Source organism: Lissotriton helveticus, chromosome 7 (assembly GCF_964261635.1).
Source record: "Lissotriton helveticus chromosome 7, aLisHel1.1, whole genome shotgun sequence".
Taxonomy (NCBI): domain Eukaryota; kingdom Metazoa; phylum Chordata; class Amphibia; order Caudata; family Salamandridae; genus Lissotriton; species Lissotriton helveticus.
Genome location: NC_136068.1, coordinates 1,838,521,422 through 1,838,548,811, shown reverse-complemented (window position 1 = coordinate 1,838,548,811; position 27,390 = coordinate 1,838,521,422). Strand labels below are relative to the sequence as shown.

Genomic DNA, 27,390 nt, shown 5'->3' with positions numbered 1-27,390 from the left:
GGCCAGGGGTCTGGCGCTGGGCGCGGTCCAGGCGCGGACGGGCGTAGACGGGCTTACCTTTGGCGCACCTTCGGCGCGCATGGGCCGCGTTCGCTGCGCGTCAGCTGTTCTGACATATGAGGATAGTGGGGGGGCGGAGCAAGGGAGGAGCAGTTGGGAGGCGGGAGCGAGGTGGAGAGGCTGGCTACGAGGCACAACAAACAAAATGGCAGCGAAAGCAAAACTGAAACAGGACGAGATTGGGGCACAAAGATGAATGACGCTGTGGGCAGTGGCACCGGCACAATCAGGCAATAATTCTTAATTTAAAAGTCAAGCAATGCGAGCTCTCCGACAGTCAGATTGCACAGATTAAAATGCGAGCAGTGAAATAACTTGCACAAATTAAATGCGAGCAAAGGACACAATAATTCTTTTGCAGCAGTGAGCAATAGCAGGCACAAGATCTTTACAAGAATGCGAACAAGCGCTACGATACCCAGGCACCAGTATTCTTTACAGGCAAGCAGTGTGAGCCAAGCGCTACAATATCCAGGCAGGGAGCGTGGGGAGCGACCGCTTCTCACAGAGTAAGAGAGCCCTTATGGTGGGCGGTCCCGATTTACGATAGGATGACGGGCGGGCAAAGTTCGCCCATCATCCTAATGGACCCCTAAGTGTTGAAGTTGTATAGGAGGGTACTTGTGTTGAACATCGAGTTGATAGGCTGAGAGAGGAGATCAAGCATCAGGTTGTCTTTGAAGGATCAGAAGATTTGGTCTTCTCTTTTGAGTTGGCATTGGTTTGTTGATTTCACAAATAGCCACAACCTACTTAACATATTTGACATGCAGCACAACAGAAGAGCCACGTATGTGACAAAACACCAGTATCCAAAATAAGCATCTGGCCTTAGTGCTACATTTTTTGCCACCTATTACTGCATCACATAAGCAAATAATGTGGCATATGCAAGAGAGAAAATGTCACAGTAAGGTGGCAGGAGGTAGTTAGAGAGAAAAACAAAACAGAAGGAGAAAGGTGCACCCCCGTAAAGAAAAAAGAAGCACAAAGTCATAGGGGAATGTGCCCAGTAACAAAAACAAGAAAAACAATGTAGACCTAAAAAAACTCACATATGCATCACAATCGCCTTCCACTCTTACACAGAAACATGGATGAGTGGAAGAAATAAAGTACAGAGGGAAAGAGGGTGAGGAACAACAAATAAATCGTGCTATCACCACTTTGGCAAACATCTGAGCTTATAGTGCATTAGTCATTGTTCCATGGTGAAATATACATAAATCCCCAAATGATTCACAAGGTCATCTTCCTGAACTCCAAGATCACTGAATGTCATTTTGCAATGATGATATTTGTAATTTTTCTTCCAATTCTACTCTTCTCAAATCGTATAGTCATATGGGAGAGTTTTCCTACTGACAAGATGATGATCCATCGTTTTGACACCATGTGGACATTTGTGATTTTATTATAACTTCTTCTACAAATCACACTGAAAGAATACAGAATGTGGAAAAAGGTGAGGTAAAGCTGGAGGATGCACACTTTAAATGTTATTAACCTGTGGGACCAAATCTGTGTTAGCCAGTTGTTCTCGTTTTAACCATTATTTTTTTATTTACAATAAACCAGGCTGATTTTCACTATCCATTGTCTAGTTCGTTTTCACAATACCATTGAAATTAGTGGTGATTGTGAGACCAAACCTGCTCATCATTCTTGTTAAAACTAGGTAACAAACGTACTAAAAATTCATGTGTGAGAGGGAGAGAACAGAACAGCTACTAATGTAGGACACTGTTTTCCTCTTTCCCTGCTCTGTCTCAGTTTAGGCTGACATGCACCAACGCACAAACCACTGGGTCATAGTTCAGTATGTAAGCAATAGTTTAACACTGTCCCTGCTTTCTATGTGTGCTGCACAATGCAGTACACATGCAAGCAGGAAAAACGAGGACAGATACATTAAATTGTGTCTGCCTCAAGGAGATGTAAGATTTTGGCATAAATCCTTTTTCTACGATTGTTTGTAGATATGGATTTGTGTCAAAACCGATGGATGGATGTATGGGAATGTCCATGTACCCCCTCAAGGAATACCCATTCAGCCCCTTGAGTAGTGAAAGCTTTAGTAAATCTGGGCCCACATTTGGTTTGCACTAGCTAAACTCCACTGCTAACAAGTGGAAAAAGAGAAGATCAGATAAATGTCTATTAGGGAAATCATTCCTACGTGCTCTTCATAGAAGCCAAAAAGTTATTAATGGAAGCCCTTCACCAAATTTGTAATACTTCCCATTTACACTGAATAATGTATTGACAAGCATTAGAAGATTATGTTGCTTTTTGGTGTGAAAATGCAAAATATTCTGCTGATAACTACAGGTTTTCAATCCTTGTTTTATACAGGCAATTTTATGTTTAAATGAAAGTTTGTGAAAGATTGACAGAGTAATATAGTACACCAGCAACAAAACTGAAACAATGATCTAGACTATGGTGATAACGGGAAACCTTCTTATTTTTGGAAGGAGTCCTTAATCTGTACAGTGGAGGAACGTGAATGGGTGGATTCTGCTCTGAATTTGTATTTCCTTCTGAAATCCTATGAATTTCTGTGGCACTGATCTCGAAATCATGCAATGCCTTATTTACACTCTTGTCTTCAGCCATTCTGTGCCCTTATAATAGAAAAGGGGGTTTTGGGTAACCAAGGCTATTCACCTGTAGTCAGGCTTTTGCAATTTTACCACCAACACCATTTCAGTCATGAAGATTTAAAATGTGAAACGTCCATTGCTTGATTTCCTTCACTGGTTGTTCAGTGGTTTGTGGGTGGCTCGTCACCATACGACACCTTCTATCTGAATGCTGGTGGTTTCCAGTTCTTGCGCACGGTATAGAGAGCAGTGACACCGCCAAGCAGCTGCAAGAGAAAACGCTCAAAGCTCAGACCCTCTGTTCATGAGTCCAGTTTTGTAAGTTTAACAATGGAGGATGAGGAGGGATACACCACTCTGCAGCTCAAGGGGCAGAGGAAACCAGAGGATGAGGAGGGATACACAGCTCTACAGCTGAAAGGAAGAAGAAAACCAGAGGACGAGGAGGGATACACAGCTCTGCAGCTCAAGGGGCAGAGGAAACCAGAGGACGAGGAGGGATACACAGCTCTGCAGGTCAAGGGGCAGTGGAAACCAGAGGACGAGGAGGGATACACAGCTCTGCAGTTCAAGGGGAGGAGGAAGACAAAGGACGGATGTGAAGATGTACAGAGAGGTGAGAACTCGTATTCTTGCGTCCTTCAATTTTTCTTCTTACAACATAAATATATTGAACCCGAAGGGAAACTCAACATCATTTTCTTTCACTCAAAGGGTCTCATGAGGACTGCAGATGTATATTCCTACCAGGGCTATCAACTTAGAACATTAACTTTCAAAGAGAGGATTGAATCGGGACCCTGAATTTCCAAAATCATACTGCTTTGTTAACGTGTATTTTATGGCATTGGCATAGCGCTAATGGGCAACCAAACCTTCGACATTATGGCAACTAGCACTCTTGCTCTGTTTACCAGACTACTTTTCAGTTCCCCAGTGCAATGCAATTACTGGCAATGCATCGTAGCAGATGGCTCCATCAACATGCTTGCACATGACAAACTAACAATGTTTTTTTTTTGTCGTTTTCAAAACAAAAACAGAAAGTTCGATTTCTTTTTGGAAAATAAAAAGAGCAATGTCCCATTCCCAAGGGAATTCCTATGGCAAGGGGAGCATTTTGCCATTTTCACTTCCCCCTGCTCATTTTCCAAGAACCTGTACACATCACACCTCAGATACAAGGTGTTGTATGGTGACGAGAATCCACAGACCATTCAACAACTATCAAAGGAAATCAAGAACCGAATATTTCAGACCCTAAATATTCATGATTTAAAAGGTTTTGCGTTTAAAAACGCACCAAGCCTGAAAACAGGTGAGAAGCCTTGGTTACACAAGACTCACTTATGTATCAGAAGGTTTTCAAAATGGCTGACAACAAGAGTGCCCACGCTGTAAGCAAAGCAGAGCCTGATTTTAAGCGACCATTGTGAAAACCTGCCATGTATTTGTCTACTCTAAATCGGGTGGGCAGACACATAGTCAAACCTCCAACAATCCTTACGCCTTAAAAGGTCATTAGGGGTTTATGTCAGAGACAGAGCAGGCATAATGAAGATCCACCCTACTCTAAATGAGCGGGCGAACCTTCAGTCCAGTCGCAATGGAGTCCCCTGTCCGCCAAACTCTAAATCGGGCCTAAAGTCAGTAAAGATCATTTAGCTAGCTACTCATAAAAATACTCAACACTGCACATGGATCAACCCTATTCCCTTAGGCCAACCCCACAGCTATCCCATCACCAGCACAGCAGTTCAATAAACCACATCTATATCACAATGTCTCCTCCACCTGCCTTCAGGTGTTACTGCCCAATGCTTAGCCAAGAGCCTTTCCAGTACAGATCTCTTTTATGACATGAAAATTGCATTGCAGAGCTAAGGAGTGGCGAACACAGGGCTGGTCCCTGTGTAGTCCCGAAGAAGTGCTTGGGGTATGCACGAAACATGTTGACAGGAGTTGATAGGTACACCTTAACACATTACGTTTAGGGATCCTATTTGTCCACCCCATTTTTAATACTACCACCTAGAGACAGGAATAAAGTCTATTGAAAACCTACTGGGCAGGTATTTTTAAACACATCAACTAGTCCACTCCACTATCACACCCACACCACACATAGTCAATTATAAGTGCTCCTACGTAATTCGCAAGTCGCAGCACGCCCCAGCCCGTAGAGGACTGGGATGGCCCCAATGATGAAGCATGTCACCATGGGGCAACCCTGGTGAGTGAGGGGACACCTAGAAAAAGAGCAATTTCTCCTTTTCTATCTACTATACCATCCAGACCAACCCCATTGAGCGTTGTGAATGGATTTATAGTGACTGGCTAGGCTCTCAGGTATCTGGTAACAGAGACCTTATGATGAAAATGATGGTACCAGGTGAGCTTTATATTGAAAATGCATTGGACTATAGCAGGGACACAGTGGGAGTAAAATTAACTACATTACTGGAGTCAAACGGAAGAGAGACTGTATTAAAGAAATTGCAATGGCAAATAGGACACTCTTAATAAGGGAGAATGTTAGCTGGAAGAGTTTTAAAGATACTACACCTCTTTGTACTCAAAGCTGGACTATTCAAGAGAGAAATTAAATTATATGCACATATCTGGGAGGAGCTGAGGAAAACGAAAATAACAGTTGAGTTAATAAGGCCCCCAGGCCATTTGATTTCTTTGCTGATTACTTTTTTACCTAACATATTATAACGTTGATATGCTCGGAATGTTAATACGAGAACTGAGATTGTTTTAAGAATAAATACATTTAAAATCTAGTTCCAAATGTAACATCTCTCAAAGTTTATCAATAAATGTTATGTTTTAAATTCTGTGTCAAGTAGAGTAAAGTGCAGCTATGATGACAAAAAATCCGCGAGTACGGCCAATATGGCAGGTTTTCTGTCATTAAATGTGTGGGGTTAGAAGAGGGAAAGCTTGAGTGTAAGGGTGTATGACCAAGCAAAATAAATTCAAAATATATACATACAGAGAAGTTTATGAGTACTCAAAAATAGTTTGTGTGACCATTCCAGCCGTAGAAATACCTAAAAAGTTACTCACTAAAAAGGGAAATTTCTGTTTTATCCTTCATTGGTTTACCACTGTCATTAGATACCCAGGAAAGCCTGTCCTAAACACCAAGGCATTGTTCAGATGCCAGTGGCTCTTCGGCAGCTGAGCCACATCTAGGATCTCTTCCAGAGGAGCCAGCTGATGCTCTACAATTGCAAGCCCATTGGTTCCCAAACCTTTAGTGAAGCAGCACGTGCATCAGTGGTGCACTGATGAGGAGGCTCAGGGCCTCCACTGCTTCCTACACGACAGTATTGGTATTGATAAACACCAGTCACAATACACAGGATGAGAGTCGGAATGTGGATTGAGGACCTCTGTCATATTATTTCCTGTGCAGTGTAGTAAAATACACCTCCCCTGGCTGAAAAATGAGGTTCAAACTCTACTTCAAACACGTTCTAACCCACTCATTTATATACATGCGTGTTCTACTTGTTTCAGTGCGATTCTCTGAGCAGCCCACTCTTTTGAACCATAATCGTTTCATGATTACATGTTCTTGAATCAAACCAGTACAGAGGCTTCCACCGAGGTGTTTCGTCCACGGGACAAAGAATCCTCAGGTCTTCCTCTAGGCCTGTGATTAAAACAGGTAGAAATGAAAACAACTGAAAGGACCTACAGCTGTAAATATGCTTATCCAATTATGTGGTAACTGACCTGTAATTAAATTGAGGAGAAGTTTTCAAAGTGAGGGACAGATTTACAAGCCCCTTGTGCCACTGGTGTATCACTTTGTGTGTCGTACGGTGGTGCATTTAACTGCTCCATATTTACAAGAACAGGAAAAGCCACCCTGCGTGAGTTTTCCTGTCCTTGTAAATATGGCCCCTTTGCACACAGCACTTTGCGTCAAAGGGGTGTTCCATGGGATTTACTGTGGGTGTTCCCACGCAACACCCATGGAACCAGACACATCTCCAGATTTACGAGGAATCGTAAATCTGGAAATGCGTGTGAACGCTACGCCTCCCCAGCGGAGGTGTACATTTGCGCAATGAGGAGAAATGCATTCATTTCTCCTAGTTTTCTTTTCCTCTTTCAATGCGTGCTGCATTCTGCAGCACACATAGAAAGAGGAAATCACCTGTAATGATTGTTTTGTTCAGGAAGGGTTCCCTTCCTGCACATAAACAATCATTGAAACAATGCCGTTTTTCTTTTTTGATTTCAAAATATTTTATTTATAAAGAAGTGTCAAAGAAAATAATGAGCAAAATACAACAAAAGTGATACAATTGGATCAAGATAAATACCCAATCAGGGGCTAAAAAAAATAAGATGTAAACAAAATAAGTGCGTATAAAAGTAAAGGTAACATATTATATAATACAGAAACCGATTAGGTAAAAGTTATCAAAGCAAGAAACAAAAGTATCACTATCAAATTTTGAAATAGAGACAGGGGAGGAAATAGAAGAAAAGAAAGAAGAGAGAAAGAAAGAGCAATAGGAAAGATGGAAAAGGATAGAGGAAGAAAAGAGAAGAAGGAAGAAAGAGGATTCCCACAGGAGTAACCCATCATATAAACTCATATAACACCACGAAGACAGACAAATCAAAAAGGATACTGAGCAACCAACCCTTTTGATGACAGATCCATATAATCATCCAAAGCTTTCCAAACCCCACTAGAGATAGAAGGAGAGAGATGAGCATGATCAATTGAAACGTGAGCGCTGCGCAAAAAGGAGACCCACGCCCACCATGTATGATAGGAAATCGAAGAAAAGGATTTCCACTCCATAAGTATAATTTTCACCGCAACAGTCAAAAGAAGATCCATCAATTGTATTTCCATGGGATCCAAGGGGAGTGGAGTAGGGGCAGCCAGTGGTCCCAATAAAATTAAAGGGAAAGAGAGTTGGAACTCAATATCAAAGATAAGAGAGAGATGTTTATGGATGAGGTTCCAAAAAGGCTGAAGCAGAGAACAACCAAAAAACATATGTTGAAAATCGCCCGGCAACAATCCACAGCTCCAGCATAAATTGTCATCTTTAAGATTGAGCGAATGTAGACGCACGGGCGTCCAATGAAGGAGATTGAGAGAGAAAAATTTAGACTGCATTAAAGATGGAGCAATTTTATTGCGAAGAGAGAGTTTACCAATCAGTTGCCAAGTATCTGAGGAAATATGATCCGTAATGTCAGGAGCAAAATGGTGTAACCATTTTTGCTGAGCAACCGTCTGTGCGGGTAGTGAAGCAGATGATAAAAATTTATAAATCTTGGAGGCAACGTGACCAGATTTAATCCATATATGAAAAAGTGAAACAGTAGAAGAGGTAGGATGAAGACGTACCTTAGCAAGAGCCACTTTAATTTTAAGAAAAGTATAAAAATCAAGATTTGTTAAAGAGTGTTTCGTAGCCAAGGTGGAAAAAGGTAAAGGCTCATCAGAAGCGCCATAAAGGTGATTAACAAGAGAGATCCCTTTAGTTGCCCAGTATGACATGCGGACGGGAGTAATGTCGAGTTTAAATTTAGAGTTCCGCCAAATAGACGTCCACCTAGTTTTATGTAAAGGAATTGCCATTTTCTTATCTATTTTCCTGACCGCCGCAATTGTATCTATAATTATAGAACGAGAAAACAGGATATGCAAATTAGATGTGGTGCAAAAAGAGACAATTGGCAAAGGAGATGCTAATTCCTGTTCTATTAGCAGCCAAGAAGGAACATGAGGAGATGGAGGAGAGAACCACAAGGCACCTTGAGAGGCCAAAAAGGCAGTTTGGTATTTGTCCCAGTCAGGAAAATTGCACCCTCCCATATCGCAAGGCCGGCGCAAAAATTTGTATGCAATTCTAGCACGTTTGTCGTTCCATAGAAATTTAGACGTCAAAACATCAATTTCGCGAAAAAAGGAATCTGATAACTTAACCGGAAGCATGGATGAAACAAAATTTATAATAGGGGTGATCATCATTTTGAGAGTCTGGAGGCGACCCCACCAGGAAATATGTTTCGGAGACCATATGTCCAAAAGACGACGCACTTTAAGGAGAGTCTGGGATTCATTATAGGCAGTAGTAGCATAAAGGGTAGAACAAAAGTAAATCCCTAAGTATTTCAGGTGTGTAGACTGCCACTTAAAGCCCGCAGAACCCATATGCGAAGGGAAACAGTAGGCATTGAGAGGGAACATTTCCGTCTTATCTCTATTTAGGGTATAACCTGAAACCGATGAGAAGAGGGAAATGGTATTTGAAATAGCAGGGATTGCCAGGGTTATATTATCGGAAAAAATAAGAACATCATCTGCGTAAGCAGCAGTTTTAATACAGTGAGATCCGAATGAAAAACCTTTAATATCTGGGTGTAAGTCAATTAATCGAAGAAGAGGATCAATAGATAATAAGAATAAAAGTGGAGATAAAGGACAACCCTGTCGAGTGCCCTGACGAAGATTAAAAAATGACGATGTAGCCCCATTAACTCTAATGTTAGCTCTAGGTTGGGAATATAAGGACATTACCATGTTAATGAAAGAGTCCCCAAGGTTGTGAGCGCATAAAACAGCTCGAAGAAAAGGCCAAGAGACCCTGTCGAAGGCCTTTTCCGCGTCAAGGGCCAAGGCCGCGGCAGGGAGTCGAGATCGCTTAGCTGCACCAAGAATATGACAAAAGGTGCGTATATTGTCTCGCGCAAGACGACCCTTTACAAAACCGGTTTGGGAAGGATGAACAAGATGAGGGATAAGGGCTTCCAATCTTTTGGCCAGGATTTTAGCAAAGATCTTAGCTTCCATGTTAAGAAGAGAAATAGGACGGAAGTTTTTGGGATCCAAATGGTCTTTCCCTTCTTTTGGGATCACTACTATAGTTGCTTCAGCAGCAGTACCAGAAACAGACCCATCCTGAAGAAAAGAATCAAACACAGATTGTAATTTGGGAACAAGTGTAGGGAGAAAAGTTTTATAAAATAAAATAGGATAACCATCAGGGCCTGGGGCCTTACCAGAGCGAGTAGCTTCAATTGCGGTAACAATTTCCTCAGGGGAGATTGGTCTATTTAATAAAATGCGATCATCCTCAGAGACCGACTGAACCGGAACCGATTTTAAGAAATCCCGACAATGATCAAAAGAGGATTGATTAGAAGGAGTATATAATTTGTCATAAAAATCATGAAAGACTTCAAGTATTTCATCAGTTTGGAATTTTTTAGATCCCGAGTGGTCAGTAATAGAAGAAATGTGCGAGGACTTAAAGGAGCAATCTTGGAATTTCAGTGTAGCCGCCAGAATTTTCCCAGCTCGATTTTTTAACAATAAATTTTTGGATTTTTGCGCTTGTATTCCAATATGGGCTCTTTTAGTAACAATAGTATTATATTTGTATTTCAGTTGTTTTATTAGCTGTAGACAAGAGGAATCCTTAGAATGTCTAAAAGTGGCTTCCAGAGTTTTGATTTCAGAGGATAAATCTGTGAGCTCCTTTCTAATAGCAGAAGAAACAATGCAGTTTTTCAACTTCTATGTGTGGTAATGCAGCACACACAGAAGTTGAAAAACAGCATTTTCCAGGAAGGGAACCCTTACTGAACAAAAACAATCTCCATGCGACGCAGGCAAATAAATATGTAAAAATGTTGCGTCCCTGTGCTTTGAAAGTGACACAGTGCAGCGCAGCCAAATGGCTTGCAGCACCCACTGAGCCGCTTTCTTGTAAATCTGCCCCTGAACGTTTCTATATATATATTTTTTTTTTATTAATCAACTCCAGTATATACAGAAATGCAAAACTCAGACATAAAAAAAGAAGCAAATAAGACATTTCCAACAAGAACGCAATAATAATATATCATAGAAAAAGAGATCACAGAATATGATAAAAGTATACAATTAGGGAGTTGTGCTTTTAAGTTAGATGAAAGCAGCAAACTTGAGGTCAATGTAAGTATCATATCAATATCTACGTCTGGGTTATCTAGTTTATCGGCCCATAGTATTTCGGTGGGCTCTATGTCATCTTGTAATTTTTCAAGTAGGGAAGTATAGATTGTGCCAATTCTTGTAAATCCTCTGCAAGAATTGGAACGTTTCTATATTTGTGTGGTGCAAATATAACATTTGATGCCATTCTGATTGGTATCTTAAGTTTCATTTAAGATACCTTGCTATCTTGGGAAATCCTGTAATAGGATGTTGGAAGGGAGTTCCATGGCATAATAGCAAACACCATCCACTATTCTTAAAGAAGAGGAAAGAAACAGTTGAATTGTGTTTCACTGGTGTTTCACTGCATTACACTGATGTATGTTAGTTCTTTGCATCTCCTTCTGCAACACACTCCTGTCCACACACTCAGACGGAAGCATGGGGCTGAAGAACCCTGTAACCAGACAGCAACCACACTCATTCTACAGGAGTAGCCTTCAGTTTATGCAGTGCACAGCCACACGCTTTACAAATTGACTTTCTCGTTCAGAATTGGCCTTGAAAATTGTGGTAAAATCGTGAATTTGTATCTATGATAATCACCGTATTACAAAAAACAGCTTTAAATGGAGAACATGAAATGGAGACGTTGTTTAGTTCTGTGTTTACACATTTTAAGCTGCAGAAAAGCCACTGCTTCATTCATTTTTAATGTGCTGAGATGAGTATCACCACGTCTGTAGTGTGGTAATATTATTTCAGTTACATTTGGGGTCATTGTTGTCCGTATATTTAACGTGACGTTTGGACATTCCGGAAAACCTATTAATGAGCCAATGGGGAGGGCACTCATCTTCCTTCTAGATTCAGTTCCCCTCTCAGCTTCCCCATCCTCGGCTCCTTCCCCCACTTCCCTAATTCTCTCGCAGTTTAGCCAGGCAGGGCTCAGAAGACAGAGATGCAGAGCACCCTCCCGGTGCTCATGGTGCAGCTAAAAGAGGGGGAGGCATGTGAGTACCACACGCATTGCTCCAGGAAGGTAGAATGGGTCACGCCACTGATTCCTGCTGCTGAGCACATGGAGGCGCTGCTGCCTCAGGCTACGTGTTACACTGTGGCGCTGACCTTTGCTCCCATGTGGCACTTGTTGGTTTCCTTGTGCTAGAAACAGATTACCACAGTTGTTACCCCTCCAGCGGGGATCACAAGGGATATTTCACTCATTAGCAAATATTCTTCATGAGGTGAACTAATGCAGGGGTGTATGGATAAACCTCACAGACATCCTGTTATACCTGCAAAGCACAGAGGAGCTATAGTTTTAACTGTTCAAGGACCCATGCTGTTTTTTCTTACCTATGTGCCAATAAGAGTCATGCTGGCCCACTCTTTCCTTATGCAATTGATAACCTATTTGTATAATTTTGAGAAAATTATCCCAATTATGTACACTGCTATAGTGTACAGTCAGTCACCAGGAACACCTACGTAAGCTGTTTCCTCAGTTACATTGGACCCTCTTGATGGATGATGTTGCCCTATATCTTCCCTCATCCAAACTCTAGATAAGATCCTAAGGGCCCGATTCACAGAACTAACTTAAGACAAAATCCTGAACTTACTACTTTTGGTATTCACAGAATTTAGGATGTTGTCTTAAGTTTGTCTTAAGTCAGACTTAAGACAAACTGAAGACAAAATCCTAACTTCTGTGAATACCAAAAGTAGTACGTTTAGGATTTTGTCTTAAGTTAGTTCTGTGAATCGGGCCCTAAATATCTGCTTCTCCCTCACCAATCTCTCAGCTTACGTTTGTGCTCTGTAATTGGTTACCTATCAAGGATTTTGGTGATCACTGGTAGATCTGGGATTCGCAAACTGATCAGGTTTCCCTGATAGTTTGTGCAGTAATGCATAAGATACTGATGTTGTAGGAAAGTCACCCTTTTTACCCTGATCCCCCCATTTTTAGGTCTTGGATAGACAGTGCCTGTGCCGTCCCTTCAAGACATTTGGTTTACCATTTAAAGGGCTTGGAGACCGCCCTTTACTTACCATTGGTTGGCATCATCATACCTCTCAATGCTTTCAGCCTGTTGGTCAGTGCTGTAGACGCCATGTCCTCTTCTTCTGTATTGCCCTCTCCTAGAGCATGGCCCAGGTACTTGAGTCCTTACACTGCTTGCACTTTAGGGAGCTTTTTAGGTGACACGCTCTACAGAGTGCATCTTTTGTAGTTGGATGTGCCCTGTATCACCCCTCCTGTTGTCTGCTTCCTCCCTCCCATGTTGTGTTTGCATCTTACCTCCCACCCGTACTCCTGGTCGGTCTGCTTCCTCCCTCCCGAGTTGTGTTTGCTTCTTACCTCCCACCCGTACTCCCAGTTGATCTGCTCCCTCCCTCACAAGTTGTGTTTGCATCTTACCTCTAGCCTCCCACTCGTACTTCTGGTCGGTCTGGGAACGCGTTGCTGTATTTTAAATCCCACACCTTCCCTTCTGTTGCACAGACTGGAGTTGGAATAGCAAAATATACTATTCCACAGTCCAGCGCTTCCCTAACGCAGTCATTGGAACGCGCTGGATAGCGTAGGGGTAAAAATTACTATTCCCACTCTAGTGAGTGCAACAGTAGGGAAAGTGTTGGATAGGGTAGTGGTACCAATTACTATTCCCACTCCAGAGATTGCAACGTTAGGGAAGGCGCTGGATAGCGTAGAATAAAAATTACTATTCCCACTCCAGTGAGTGCAACAGTAGGGAAAGCGTTGGGTAGCGTGGGGGTTTAAATTACTATTCCCACTCCAGAAAGTGCAACAGTAGGGAACGCGCTGGATAGCATAGTGGTTAAAATTACTATTCCCACTCCAGAGAGTGCAACAGTAGGGAAAGCGCTGGATAGCGTAGGCCTAAAATTTACTATTCCCTCTCCAGAGAGTTCAACAGCTGGAAAGCGTAATCTCATTAATTCATTTAATTTATTTACTTCCTATCCTATTCCCCTATAAACCTAGAACCCACTACACATAGAAAATCTCATAATTAATTTAATTATCAATTAATCACTTAATAAAAATGTATCACCAATTAATTATTAATTAACTATAAATTAATTGACAATAATAAGTCTTATAAATTAATAATACATTAATCATAATTAACTAATTAATAAAAACCATTACCAATTAATAATTAATGAACAATTAATAATCAATGCCAATTAATAAAAACATATTAATTAATTAATTATAATTAAATTACTTCCCACCATATTCCCCTATAAACCCACAACCCACTCTGATACTAAAATGCAAAATTTACTTTAACAAAATTACTAATTCCTAAACATTTATTTTAACATTTAGGAAAACACATTAAAAAAAGTTTAACATACATCTAAAATATATACAAAAATACATAACACTAAAGATTTTTCCGATATTATTGACAACGATATTTTTGCTTATGATATTACTTACTTCGAGATTACTTATTTCTATATATTAAAAAAAACAATATTACTTACCTTGGAGTCGGTATTCTGATCAACTATATTCTTGACTTCGATATTCTGTCCCTACGATAATAAAAACTCGATATTAATGTAGGTCAATATTTAAAATTTTGACTGACCATGAGCAGATCGATGCCGGAGGGGGGAGGGAGGATGGGCAACCTCAGGTTCGCTTCATTTTATTTGAGCAAATCTGCTCTCGGAGTGATTGCAAACACTAGTGTTGAAAAAAAGCACTATTGACCAAGGAATTGCTGTTAACCAATCGTGGGGTGCCCCCGCCTCCTCACACACATCGCAGTTGTAGCATGGTGGTTCTCTCCGGCTCTGACAAGGAATTTTCTCATGACTGGTTCATAATTTGCAGTCCTCTGTGTTTATCTCTAACTGGATGCAAATGTGGTAAAAGGGATCTGTTGTACTAGGGGCTTTATATCACTTCTGCCAGCAGGTGGAGGCAGTGGAGGAAGAGATGAGAGGAGTGCCTAGGCAGCACTGACGACAGAGTGCAGCATGCACAGGAAGTGGCAGTGACAAGGCATGACTGAATATAGCAGTGCTCGTGTTATGAGAGAAGCCTGCCCATCGGCAGCTTTAAAAAAAAAAAGAGTTCTAACAATCAACACCAGACACTGAGGGAATGTTAACAGTACTTAGGACCTGCTATTCTGGACGTTAACAACATACAAAAGGAGGGACAAGGAGGGACAAAAATTAGAAAGGAAGGCTTTTTAAACAACAAGCCAAGTTACCAATCAAAAGCCATGGGTGTGATTTAACCCGATGGAAGTGATTACAGTAAGTCTCAAAGAGACAGCGCATGCACTGCCTAGGCTTGATGTAAAAAAAACATTGACGTGACTCAGCTGGCTGCGTGTTAGCGCTTTTCTGTTTTCGCCTGCACAGTGCTAGCATTGTGCTAAATAATTCTTTGGTATTAAGTATATCTTGAAAGGGGCTTTCATTTTACCCCCTCTGCTTCCATTGCTTTTCATTGGTTCCTGTGCTTGCCACTTACCTTTCCTCCTTTTCTTTTGGCTGAAGCACACAGTTTCCTATTCCTTCCTGTTGTTCATCTCCTGTGCTTCTCTTATCAGTTTCCTGTCTATGAAGTACTGTTTACTTCCGCTTTTGTGTGCCATTTTGTTGTTGTTTTGCTTCTCAGCGCTGGCTTGTATACATAATCTACTGGCTTCACGCATTTCAAGCGTGCTTGTTTTCATTTCATGCTTTCATGGATCAAGTGGAAGCACAGCTGACAATATACACTTCGTTGTGAGCAGCACTGCCAGGCAAAACAATGCGTTAAAATGCCTGCATATTTTCCTCAGGAATAGGCATCCCTCCTGATGACATGCACTGGCCAAAGGCAGTGCACGTACAGCCCTGCCCTGGCTCAGAGCTGATGTTTGGAGCAGGCAGTCGAGACTACCTAACCATTGACTGAAGATAAAGTTTGAATTTCGACTTTGCATCTTGGCGATGCTTTGGTTCTAAAACATCCCCAACTCGGTTTTGTTTCACTCTTCACTATTCATACATGTATTCTGGTTTCAAAGAAAACAGGCAGAGTCTAATTATTTAACTGAGGCTACCGTTTCCAGACAAAACAGCAGTTTTCATGGTGCACTGCAGGCTGCGAGGATGGGACATATTTCTGCACCGTGGATGAGTAGAAGGAGGAGAAATGTCCTAGGCTCTTAAGAAGTTGTAATAAATGGGGAATGGATGGAGCAGGAATGTACTGCTGCCACGTATGTGTCCCTCCTACGTTAGCATGCATCCCGACGCGCTTTGGGTCATCAAGGACTTGTAATATTTACTCCACTTAGGTATGCAGGTTAATAGGATTTATTGGAAGCAAGCAGGTACATCCACTCGACAGCAGGACTTCTCTCTAACTGCCTTCCTGTATAGTTCTAAAACAACCCCATAGGTATCCCGCATCAGTCACCACAGCAATGGTTACCATGATAGCTGTGATACCACAGGACTGTGTGCAACATTGCAGGTGCAGATAGAATATTAACAGCATATTCATGTGTGAATTTACTTACACATAAGCATAATGTACATTTTTAAAAAGCTGAAAATAACTGCCTAAATCTCCAGTAACGCTGTTTACATCTCTAGAAATAAAGTTAGCAAAACACGTGAAACTTTCCATGCCTACAGTTACATTAAAAATTACAGAAATGAAGCCTACAATACTTCGATTAACCCGTGTTTATGCACTGACATCTTAAACCCTACCCACTACCCTTTTGAAGTCAAACGGGGAGAACATGTGGCGTATGGGCCAGAACTGCCATTTGAGCTGGCAACTTTAACCCCTTGCGTGCTGCCGTCGGCCAGCACTACCTCGCTAGTGCTGCCGTAGGCCAACGGCTGACGCGCCCCCGCCCATTTTGCGGAAGTGCTGCACTGCCGCGAAATCGCGGCTGTGGCAAAGGGGTTAAAACTGGAGAACCAGGTTCGAGTCTCGGCGTTGGCTCAACATCATCTCCCCGTGCCTACCAAAAATGAGTGTTTCCTTGTATAATGTAACTGGTGCTCGTGTAAAGCACACCAACAACTTTGGGTCAAGTTTGTGCAATGGAAAACTGCAACAAAAAAGAAACGCATCCCAAAGGCTCAATTTGGGTAATCTTGTAGCCCAACCTATGCATCCTCAGTGCAGGATTTCCATCTATTGACTAGAATGGGATCAACCAACTAAAACAGCTCTTGTGTTATTTTTACTTCACATGCATTACTCGGATTACATGTTAAATCACAGGGATTCCATTTGATTGAGACAGGGATGTATATGTAAAGGGCAGGGCTTTAAGTGCGCCGGCTCTCACTGAGTCTGAGCACCGGCAGTTTTTTAAAGGGGCCTTGAAACGGGTCTCTTTGGGCTCTGTTTTGTGCCCTGGCACAGGCAGTCCATTTTTTACCCGGACTGCAGTGACAGCAGGCACATTCTCACTAGTGGAGAAGTTACAGCATGACGTCATGCCAGGTGAGCGTTGTAGGGGAAGGGAAATCCTATAAAGAAAGTCCTTCTCTCTGGATTCCCCTTCTCTTTTTGAAACCCGGGAGCAGCAACACTGGCCTGGTGTCAGTCAAAATACTTGTATTCGATTTTGATGAAATCATAAAAAGACAAACATTTCATACATTTTAAAATACAATGATACCTTTACAGACATAATTTCAGATACATGATTTTGAATAAAATTAATAAAAACATTTTCAGAGGTATTTAAAAAGTCCTTTAGACAAGGCAGTAAATAAGGTCAATTGTGCAAAAAAGCAGAGTGCAGTGCAAAATGACAAAGTGGGGCTCAGGGGGTGAACAGTCATTGGGTACTAGCTGATGATTCATGGCTCGATTTAATCCGTGAAGCTGCTGCCAAAAAATTACCCATGCAAAACATGGTACGAATGTTAGACATAGTCAGAAGATACAGAAGTGCCGGTCTAACTTGGGTGAAGCCAGCCTCCCTCAGCATTGGTAACAAATATTTATTACGGGGAACTGAAAATAAAGAGCAAAACATAACAAAATGCATAGTATCCTGGGTTGAAAAGAAGTCACAGGAACAGGGGGGGGCTAATTCTGGTTTAACCCAGGAATGGTAGTTACCCAAATGATAATGAATGAGAATAAATCTAAATTTGGTCAAAAGAAATCTGTGGAAAGGACTAGTGACAATGCTGAGGTAAGGTTCCATGGAAGTGGAATTAATTAAAATATAATGAGACCTCACCATCGGCTTCTGCAGTTCTTTTTCCTCGCGCATAAGTCTGGCCAGGGACAAGAACTGTCTCTTGACTAGAGCTACGTCCGTGTTACTAATACATGAGGGAAAGTCAAAAAGTTCCAATCTCCCTATTCGCTCAAAAGACTTCCTCAGGTAGTCCAGCCACGGAATCTTTTTATGGTGATCTAACAACATGACATCCTCCATGATTAAATGATTCAGAGATAGCTCCTTGTTAAGCCATGTCCTTAGCCAAAAGATCAACGGGGCCAAGATAAGCCTGTCTGTGATATAGTCCAAACCAACCTCCGCATGAATGGAATATGTTGGGGTGGAGGTGGGAACAGTCAATAGTGAGCGTAAAAACCTATTTTCTGCCCTCTGTATGGGCTCTAGCTGGGCATATCCCCAGATGGGTGCACCATACATTGCAATAGGGATGCATTTAGTGCTGTAAACCTTCAAAAGTGCCTCCATTGGCCTAGCCCCCAATCTTTTTGAGAAGGCCATAAGGGCCCCTGCTGACCTGGCCACTGATACGGTTTTTGCCCTCACCTGGGGGCCTCACAAACCCCTCTCATCGAAGAGCACCCCCAGGTAGGGAAAAGTTGCTGTTCTAGAGACTACTTGTCCCTTACACCTAAATGTTTTTGGCTTCCCTTTTGCGTCTATGGGCTCCGATCACCATTGTGTGAGATTTGCCAGCATTAACGTTCATGTCCAAATCGTCCATGAAGGTTCCAAATGTGTGCAACAAATTCTGCAGTCCATCACCAGTGCGAGCAATGAGTACGGCGGCGTCTGCGTATAGGAGAGCGGGAATCTTAGCTTCTCCTACACGCGAGACGTCCCTCTCTGACTCCTCAAGGTGGCTCCCCAATCTGTTAATGTATATGGTTAACAGTAAGGGGGCCAATATGCAGCCCTGCCGTACCCCTCGCATAGACTTGAACGGGGGGTTGCATCTTCCCTCCCTGGTGACCATGGCGGACAGGTCCTGGTGAAGGGAGGCCATGAACCTAACCAGGGCCTCGTCTATCCCAATCCTCATCAGGGAGGTCCACAACTTTGTCCTGTTTACCAGATCGAAGGCCGAGGAGAGGTCCATAAACGCAAGGAATAAGGACCCCTCCTTGGCTACCGTGTACTTAGCAATCAGGAGGTGCAGATTTAAGCACTGCTCCATTGTCCCCCGCTTCTCCCTAAACCCATATTGGATGTTAGCCAGCCCGCCACAGTTCTCCATGCTCTCCCTCAGCTTGGTTAGCAGGACTCTGCCTAGAATCTTAACCGCAGAGTCCAGGAGGGATATAGGCCTATAACACCCAGGGTCATCACGGTGGCCTTTCTTAAAGATTGAGACTATGATGGAAGTTGCCCATGAGGTTGGGAGGGAGTTACCTGTGGCTGCATTAAATACATTTGTCAAGACTTCCGCCCACAGGCCTGGGGAGTGTTTGAAGAAGTCGGCCGGGACCCCATCGGGGCCCGGGGCTTTATTCTTCATAGTTGCGTGAATAGCTTTTTCCACCTCTCCCTTAACAAAAATCATAGGGGTCGTCTCACGTGCTACATGCAGGCTAAAGGCACAGTCCGCTGGCGCTCCCTCATATACGGCGCTGAAATGGGTGATCCATTTTTCGTCCGAGATCACACAATCCATGTCTGAATTGGTTGAGTCGGAGAAAAAAGGCTGGTTTATTACGGACCAGAACTGACTGCTGTCCCTCAGGACGTCCATGCTAAGGAGGTTTTCTTCTTAATTTCATCTCTCCTTGTTTTAAGGGCCCGCTTGTATAGCTTCCTCTGGGAGGCGATGTTGCTTTGATCCCTCGGTGTATGTTTGAGTGCCAGCATCAAGGATTTATGTGCCCTTGGAGCAATTTGAGTCAAACCATCGGCAGTGCTTGGGAGCTCCTGCCCTCGAGCTAACAGTTAGCTCGAGCGAGATTTGGCTACAAATAGCTTCAAAGGCCCCCGTTATCTCCTGGGCCGAGGCCATGGTGTTTTGGCACACCTCTAAATGTCCTTTGATTTTGGGTAAAATTGCTTGATAAAAAGTGTCGGGCATCACGCTTGACCACTTTAGCCTTCTCCACTGGTCCACTGGGCGTATTAAGGGCCTTACCTCGAATGGACGGGGCTTAGGCCCCATATGCTGCCCCCAGGCTACCTCTAATACTACGGGGTTGTGATCACTATGAGCGGAAACCATTGTATAATAAGAAATTACCCTATTCAAAATCCCTGCAGTTGTAAAAATGTAATCTATAATGGACCCCGGACAAGATCCTTTATAGGTGTGGGTTCTGTGTTTCCCTTCAGGGGAGTTAGGTTTATAAACATTATAGACAGCCAGAAGATCTTCTAGCTCCTCTCCCACCCGGGAATGTTCGAAATGTGGGCCCACCAGCTCTGCTTGCCCCTCGTTGTGCCTTGTGCCACAGAGGTCTTGGCACGGATGAACATTAAAATCCCCAATGAGATGAATTCGTGATTAAAACGTGTGTTTTGGCTGACTGAGGATAAGAAGGAATCTAATATGGCTAAACTATTATTCCCAGAGTCCTTATTCCTTGAATTCCGTGGATTCCCAGCGATATTCACGCATTTCGCCGCTATCTGTGATAAAATCCGGCGCTGCTTGGTGATAAAAAAAAATTCGCTAAGCTTATTTAGCGATAAATATCGCTAGTTGTTGATAATATGCCCCAAAGTGTGGATTTTGCTTTGCCATTTCGTTATTCCTTCCTATCCTCAGCACTTCAGATTTTCCCTAGAGCAGGCTTTCTGGTGTCTGGTATAAAGAAGTCATAACACTTGAACAGACTTTTTGTTACTTATGTTGCACGACTACTCAGCAAGCAACAACTTACACCAAAAACAACTTATGATTAATTAAATACGCGAAACCCAATGTGTTTTCCAATGCTTGTTGTTTTACCTTCTACAACCCCCTCCCATGTTTTGTTGCTTGCAGAGCCCCTGTGTTCTGTTGCCTGTCTTCTTCCTGCATTCCTTGTCCACATGGCTGCCTCGACAGTATGTCTCTTAGCACATGCTTGTATAATGCCCATATAACATTATCATATTGTGCCATAGAAAGTTGGCCCCGAAGATCATATATCATCTGCTACTCTCACCAACACCACAAGACTGCTCCCTGCGGCCCACAGCATTAAACATATACAAGCCTATTGCTCCACCAGTGCATCACTAGTGGAACAAAACTTGAGAGGGACCCCCTGCAAGCTACATGGAGGAACCCCCTCCAGACTCAGTCCGGAGCTGTCACGCCAGGGTACTGTGCTGAGGGGACCCTCAGAGCTCGGGCCCCGCATTGTGGGGGCTTTTTTACGCCACTGCAGTGTGTCACTTTAACATGGAAAAAGTAATGTACTGCAGGCGCAAGGGGCTTGTAAAGAAGCCCCTTGGAGATTATCTCAGCCAGGGTGTCACAGGTAACACCTGGAAACTGCAACGCAGAGTCCTCCAGGTGTAGGTGTCGGCACTATGAAGGCGTGTGTGAGAGAAGTCCTCCGACTGTACTGGGGCGAGTGAGCTCGAGAATGAAAAATAGAAAGACTGGGCATACTTACCAGCTAGCTTTCTGAGTCAAAGGGATCCCACAACACACCTTCTTTTAGGAATATCCTTCCTTTAACACCAGCCTTGTCTTTGAGCAACAGGAGATAAACCACAGATGCCAGGCTCTGGGAGTAAGAAGTACCCGTCCCATGGGCGCCGGGTATCTCTGCAACTAGATTAGACTAAAAGAGCGACCGGGTATGAATGGGTTCCTGAGCAGATGCAAGGAGCCATATATATTCTTCCCCAACTCTATTAAGATTGCCAGATCTGTACAGTCTGTGCCTGGGGGCTCTCCTGAAGCCAACACGCATCTAAGGGGATGAAAGGCACTCAGGGACCCAGCAAGCCATAAGTACGTTACTATATTATATTCCTCCAACCACATCGGTTATGATCGGGCAGGACTGATGTGGCGGCTGCAGAATGCTTTCCTTGTATTATCGTAATGTTTCTAGCTATTCAAGATGTGCACACATGAGGGAATAGGGCACAGAGTGGAAAAGTGGACAGCTCAGGATAAAGCAGGGAGCTTACATATAGTTCCGTTATCTTGGTCTGAATCACCTCCAAATGTTTTCTGGTCAACGCACATGGAGGTTTTTGGACCTTTGTTGCTTGGAAGAAGTGTCTTGCTATGGTTTATTATCACTTGGGTTAAATATCCTTGTTGGTTTTCCTTAACTTCTGTGTTCTTTGTCTCGTTTAACTTGGCGTTTGTCGCAATTTATGTACTAATAAGAGTTAGCGAGTTTCAGAGCTCTCCCAGTTTTGAGAGTTGTTGAATATAATGTACAGATTGGATGAAATAATTCATCCAGGATCACACAGTTCTGCCAATTTCGGAAAGCCGATATTTCAGTTCAAGTTACACGTAATTCTACATCTTCTCTGTATGTTTTGTGCCGTAGGAATGTTTGACTGTCACACCACCTCTTTTTAGAGACTGAAGGGCATATTATCAAGAAGGGCGGTAAAAGCAGGACATCTAACCTGGGCTTCTATTGGAATTCTATAACGCATATTAGCAAGCCCATTATCGCCGTTCTAGTGGCAGTTTCCTACTGCTAAAACTGCGATAATTTTAACAAGGTTCTTGCTAATATACCCCACGGTTTAAAGATTAACGCCGAGACGGCCTGAGCATCTCATGGGACAGCATCCGAGGTCCGATAATATGCTTGTTTTATGGGGGTTTATACAGAGGCCACACAAAATTATTTGTAAAAATATTTTTTTGTCACAACCAGATTTAAGAATTCAGGCAGAGGAATTGCATGTTCTATGAAGGATCATCAAAACAGCTGCACGATGAAAAATCATACAGCAAAACAAACAGGAAGCAAACCTGGGGGTGGGGAAGGGAAACTCAATAATTCAATGAGAACCAGTATTTCTGCGTAACACAGAACACGTTCAACCTAGTTTACTCACAAAATTTCCAAGGGCCAGATGTACGACCATTGGAAATTGCGACTCGCAATTTGTGCTCGATTGCGACTCGAACATTTTAAGTCACAATTTCCAATGTACAACGAATTCCCAATGGGGTCGCAAATTGCATGCTTCATGAATATTAATGAGGCAGTCGCAATTTGCAATCCCATCAAGAATGGTAGGACCTCCAAGGTATGGTGGCCTGCTGGGCTCCACAGCCTTCCATGTCTGGGACTGCTTTTAAATAAAGCAGTTTTTTTTAATGCATTTGAATTTGAATTTAAAAACATTTATTGAGCGCACTTTTACCGAGCGGTTTCTTGGGGCTTTTCAGATTACGACCGAAAACAGCAGCAAGAGGGGGCTAGGCAGCGAAAGCTCGGGAAAAAAGAAAGGTTTTGAGGTTCTTACGGAACTCGATGTAAGAAGGTGAAGTGCGGAGTCGCACAGGGAGATGCAGCCCGTTTTCCTCAAACGAAAACGGTTTGCATTTAAAAAAAAAAAGGGGTTTTTTTGTTTCATTTTTTAAGGGCAAATAGTGGTCCTTGGGACCACTGCCTGCCCCTAAAAAAATATTTTCCTCTGCTTTTGCAATGGAGAAGGGGTTTCTATCCCATTTGCGACCTAATTACCACCCTCTTAAAGAGGGCGGTAAATTGTGAGTGTTTTGTGACTGCAATTGCGGTCGCTAAACAGTCATACATAAGGCTGCGAGTCGCAATTAGGAAGGGTCGCCCTTGGAACACTCCTTGCTAAGCGCGAGTTGCTAAACACTATTTTGCGAGTCGCAGTTTTTTGTGACTCGCCAAATACTGTTAGTACATGGCCCACAGGGATTTTGCATGTGCAAACGTGTCGCAAACCCGTTTGCACATGCAAAATCCGATCGTACATCTGGCCCCAAATGTGCTATTACAACCGTTTGGTTGAGGGATTTATTGTTATAATTCTTTATTTTACTCCTTTGTTTTACCCAAGAATAGACTTTTAGTCTAGTAACTGCCTTATCCTGTGTTTGCAGAAGTGTCTCACTTCCCTAATGCCCCCCTGTGCCCTAACACTGAGCCGCCTTGGGCTAGCTGATGACAAGCACATTTGATAACTGCCCCAAATGTCTCAGAAGTCTGAAACATGTTCCATCAAAATTGACTTGAGGATGCTGACCCACAGGCCTCCATTTCTGTGGTTCACTTTTCCATACAATGAATATTTCGCACTGACCACATACACAAAGACACACAACATACACTATTAAAACTAGACACCTTTCGTATCCACGTTTGCTCTGATGTGCCAAGAAACAACCTAGAATGGGATTAGGTACCAAAACAAAGTATAAATTGGAGTGCGCGTTGGTAAGAGGCTGTCAGCCAGTGTCAAATAAGTCATTTGTTCGCAAGTGAAACTCTCATTTAAAGCAGAATAGTTTGGGAAGATCATTAAATAAGACTTTCAAAAGAAGGCTTCCTCCTAAAGAAGGCATTTCTGCCACCTCCCCCTGGGCAGTGTACAGACACTGCACCAAGCTTGGAATAATTCTGACTGTGTTTTAAAGGGATGCCTTAGGCTTGGAACACAGAAGGCTTGGGGTCTTTATTTTTAATTGCTGTGTACTCTTTGACTCATATATTTAAGCTGCTGCCCACGACATAGAGTACTATATGTAATGCTGTTTGCTTCTACAGCTTATATCCTCAGATTGCTGACTATCTCAGAAAGCATTCCACAATACACCTAAAACTGGCATGACAAATTGACCTTGATTTCCTTCGACGTGACTTCTCTCACTTCTTTATTCTAAATTACCCTCTTCTTACATTCCACCCTCTGCATGACTTCTATTTCTGAGTATAGCCTCCTCTCAGTCTCATGCCTGTCTGCCTTAATCTCTTCTACTGTATTTCTGAAATTGGCTGATACTCAATTCATAGAACACATCCTCTCCTTCTTTAAAACCCTATTCCTGTAACCTGACACTAATATCTGCCTGCCTATCTATCTCACAAACCATTCACCAGAATGCACCTAGCCCTCATTATTGATAACAACCAGGTGGTAATAATATAATCTATCACACAATACCTGGAGTAAATGAATATAATTTCTTGTTGAGCACTCATGAATTATCACAATAATTAACAGTAACCACTGGATGGAACCAGTAACCTTGGGTTCCGGAGTAGTGTGTCATTTGCTGTAGTGCCTCAATGCCTTATCAGGGGTAGTACGCACTATATAAATGTATATAGAATTTAAATTGCACTATTTACACACCTAGGGACACACAAATTCATGGCTGCGCATACAACACCATTTCCATTTACCTTGATAAACGTGTGTCTGGTTTGGAATGTGCACTCAACCCAGACTTCACATGTGCAGGGTCCTCTTTTCCTTTTCCAAGGATGTAAATTAATTCAAAATCTTGACAGCTGGTCATTCTTTTTAAGTTAGTGGTTATAATTTCTCTATCTATTAACCTAAAAGCTGAAAGCTCAGACATTTCTTGGGTTCTTCTGACTAAGTCCTCCCTAAGTTTTTTTTTTTATTTCAGTAGATCTGTACTTCTGCGATAGGAGCACGATGGAAATACATGTTCTGTGTAAAAATTGACAATATTGCAAGTAAAGTGCCTTTATTAGGTTAACATTAACTTTTGGTAATTCGTTTTTAGTGCCACCTAGGTCTCTCAGGCTACCTGAGCAAGGGGCTATATGATTCTTAGTAAAAGTAGGACCGACAATGCATTATTAGAGTACCCTTCTTACAAGATATCACACTGGTTTGTAAACAACAACTTATACCTTCGGGAGACTGGCATTCATCAAGAATTTTTCTGAACAATTAAGGAAACTGTTAAAATATGCTATTAATTGAACGCATTCATATAATCTCTTTGGTGTTCTGTTTTTTTACTAGTAGCTTGATCAGAGGACTGCAGGGATCAGTTTCACTGTGTACCGAGCCAGCTCTGTCAATTCCTCTTTTCGCCACACAGCGAGGTGTTACTAGCCTCCCTGTCCATTGTCATTAATTTCCCCATCACCCCCCTTTCCCATCATTGCTTGACACACAGGGCTGGAGCAGAGGAAGTCGCATTTAAAGCGTTGCTGTACGTGCATCTAACATTGCCTCAGCTCTCTTTGTCTGTTTGGGAAAATACCCTTTGGTGTATATGTCCATTGAGTTAATGTTTATATAGCCTGCTGGTCATGTTTTAAAATTCATGCAAGACTGTCCAACATGGTTAAAAGACATTAACATTGACAAAGTCAAAAGCTCTTGCATTGCCGATACCTATTGACCTTGCAAATGCATGTTTGACTGATACTGGTGGTTACTGACCCTGAAAGTGCTCTGGTATTCGCTAACGTTGCCCACGGCTAGTGCTCTGTCTCTCAAGGTATATTGTAAATGGTATAATTGTAATTGGCCAAGACAACGTAACTGTAAGTCCCTGGTATATGGTAGGGCATGTAGTTTTGGAGACCCCAGTGGACCTATTGCATTTAAGTGTGCACTGCTATGGTGTCTATAATAATTTTAAAGCCAGACCTGCCTTGCAGGCTGGTTTTAAAAGAAAACTATGTACAAATTCGACGTTGGAATTAATATTCCTTCCAAAGTCCAAAACTACCTTTTTATTACATACCCCTAAGTTCTGCCCTAGGTTTCCCAAGGGTAGGGTGCCTAGTTATAAAAAGCAGGAACAATATAAAATATATTCGATATGCCCTGGTTGGGAAAACAGTCAAAGTCGTTATTCCTCATTGTAGTGCTGCTAGCCCTATAGGCTAACATAGACAGGCTTTATTAAACTTTAATAAAGTCTAACTTTTGATTGGAGTTAGCTAGCAACAAGATTCAAAGTATCAAAATAAACCCAACAACTTACAAAGGTTAGATTTAATATAACTATTACAGGAAAGCAGTTGTGAACTTACTAGCCTGAAGTTAACTAAAGCAGTCCTGCAGCAGCCTCTTCTTATTGGTCAACCTTTCAATAGCCTGAACCAAGTGAAGAGGACTGGGACTGAAACAATACAGCCATTTGGTGGGATGAGATCTGTATCCTTGATAAGTTAGGACAGGGTGAGCGAGGCTGGTGAGAGAAACTAAGCTTCAAATTTAGATGCACAGAAGTCTCAGAACCTAGGCCGGCCACCACATCCTTGAGCACCAGCCAGATGGGATCCCCCCCTAATTAGATTAGGGTAGGGACTGGAAAGGGAGTGTATAGGAAAGTTAGCCAATCCTGTAGGATCGGTTAGCCAGACCTGCACTCCAAGGAGAGAATTTGCATTTTTACAGGACTGTCCCTGCTGTGACAAAAATATGCCACACTTACCAGGAAATGGTCATAGCAGAGCTTGGCAACTTGAACCCTATTGGTTGGGGTGCCCCCCCCCCTTGCCAGCCCAGAATGTGGAATAAACATGGGAGATCTACAGGAGACCCTCAG

The 27,390-nt window shown here is 42.5% G+C and overlaps 1 protein-coding gene across 1 annotated transcript in view; it reads left to right on the top strand.

Moving 5' to 3' along the window:
• The first annotated feature begins 2,996 nt into the window (after positions 1–2,996).
• The window catches only part of LOC144769737 (killer cell lectin-like receptor subfamily B member 1), a 357,657-nt gene continuing 333,263 nt past the window's right edge, over positions 2,997–27,390 (top strand). The window contains exon 1 of the mRNA XM_078653917.1: positions 2,997–3,282. Coding sequence (XP_078510043.1) covers positions 2,997–3,282 — 286 coding nt within the window. The remainder of the gene's footprint in view (positions 3,283–27,390) is intronic.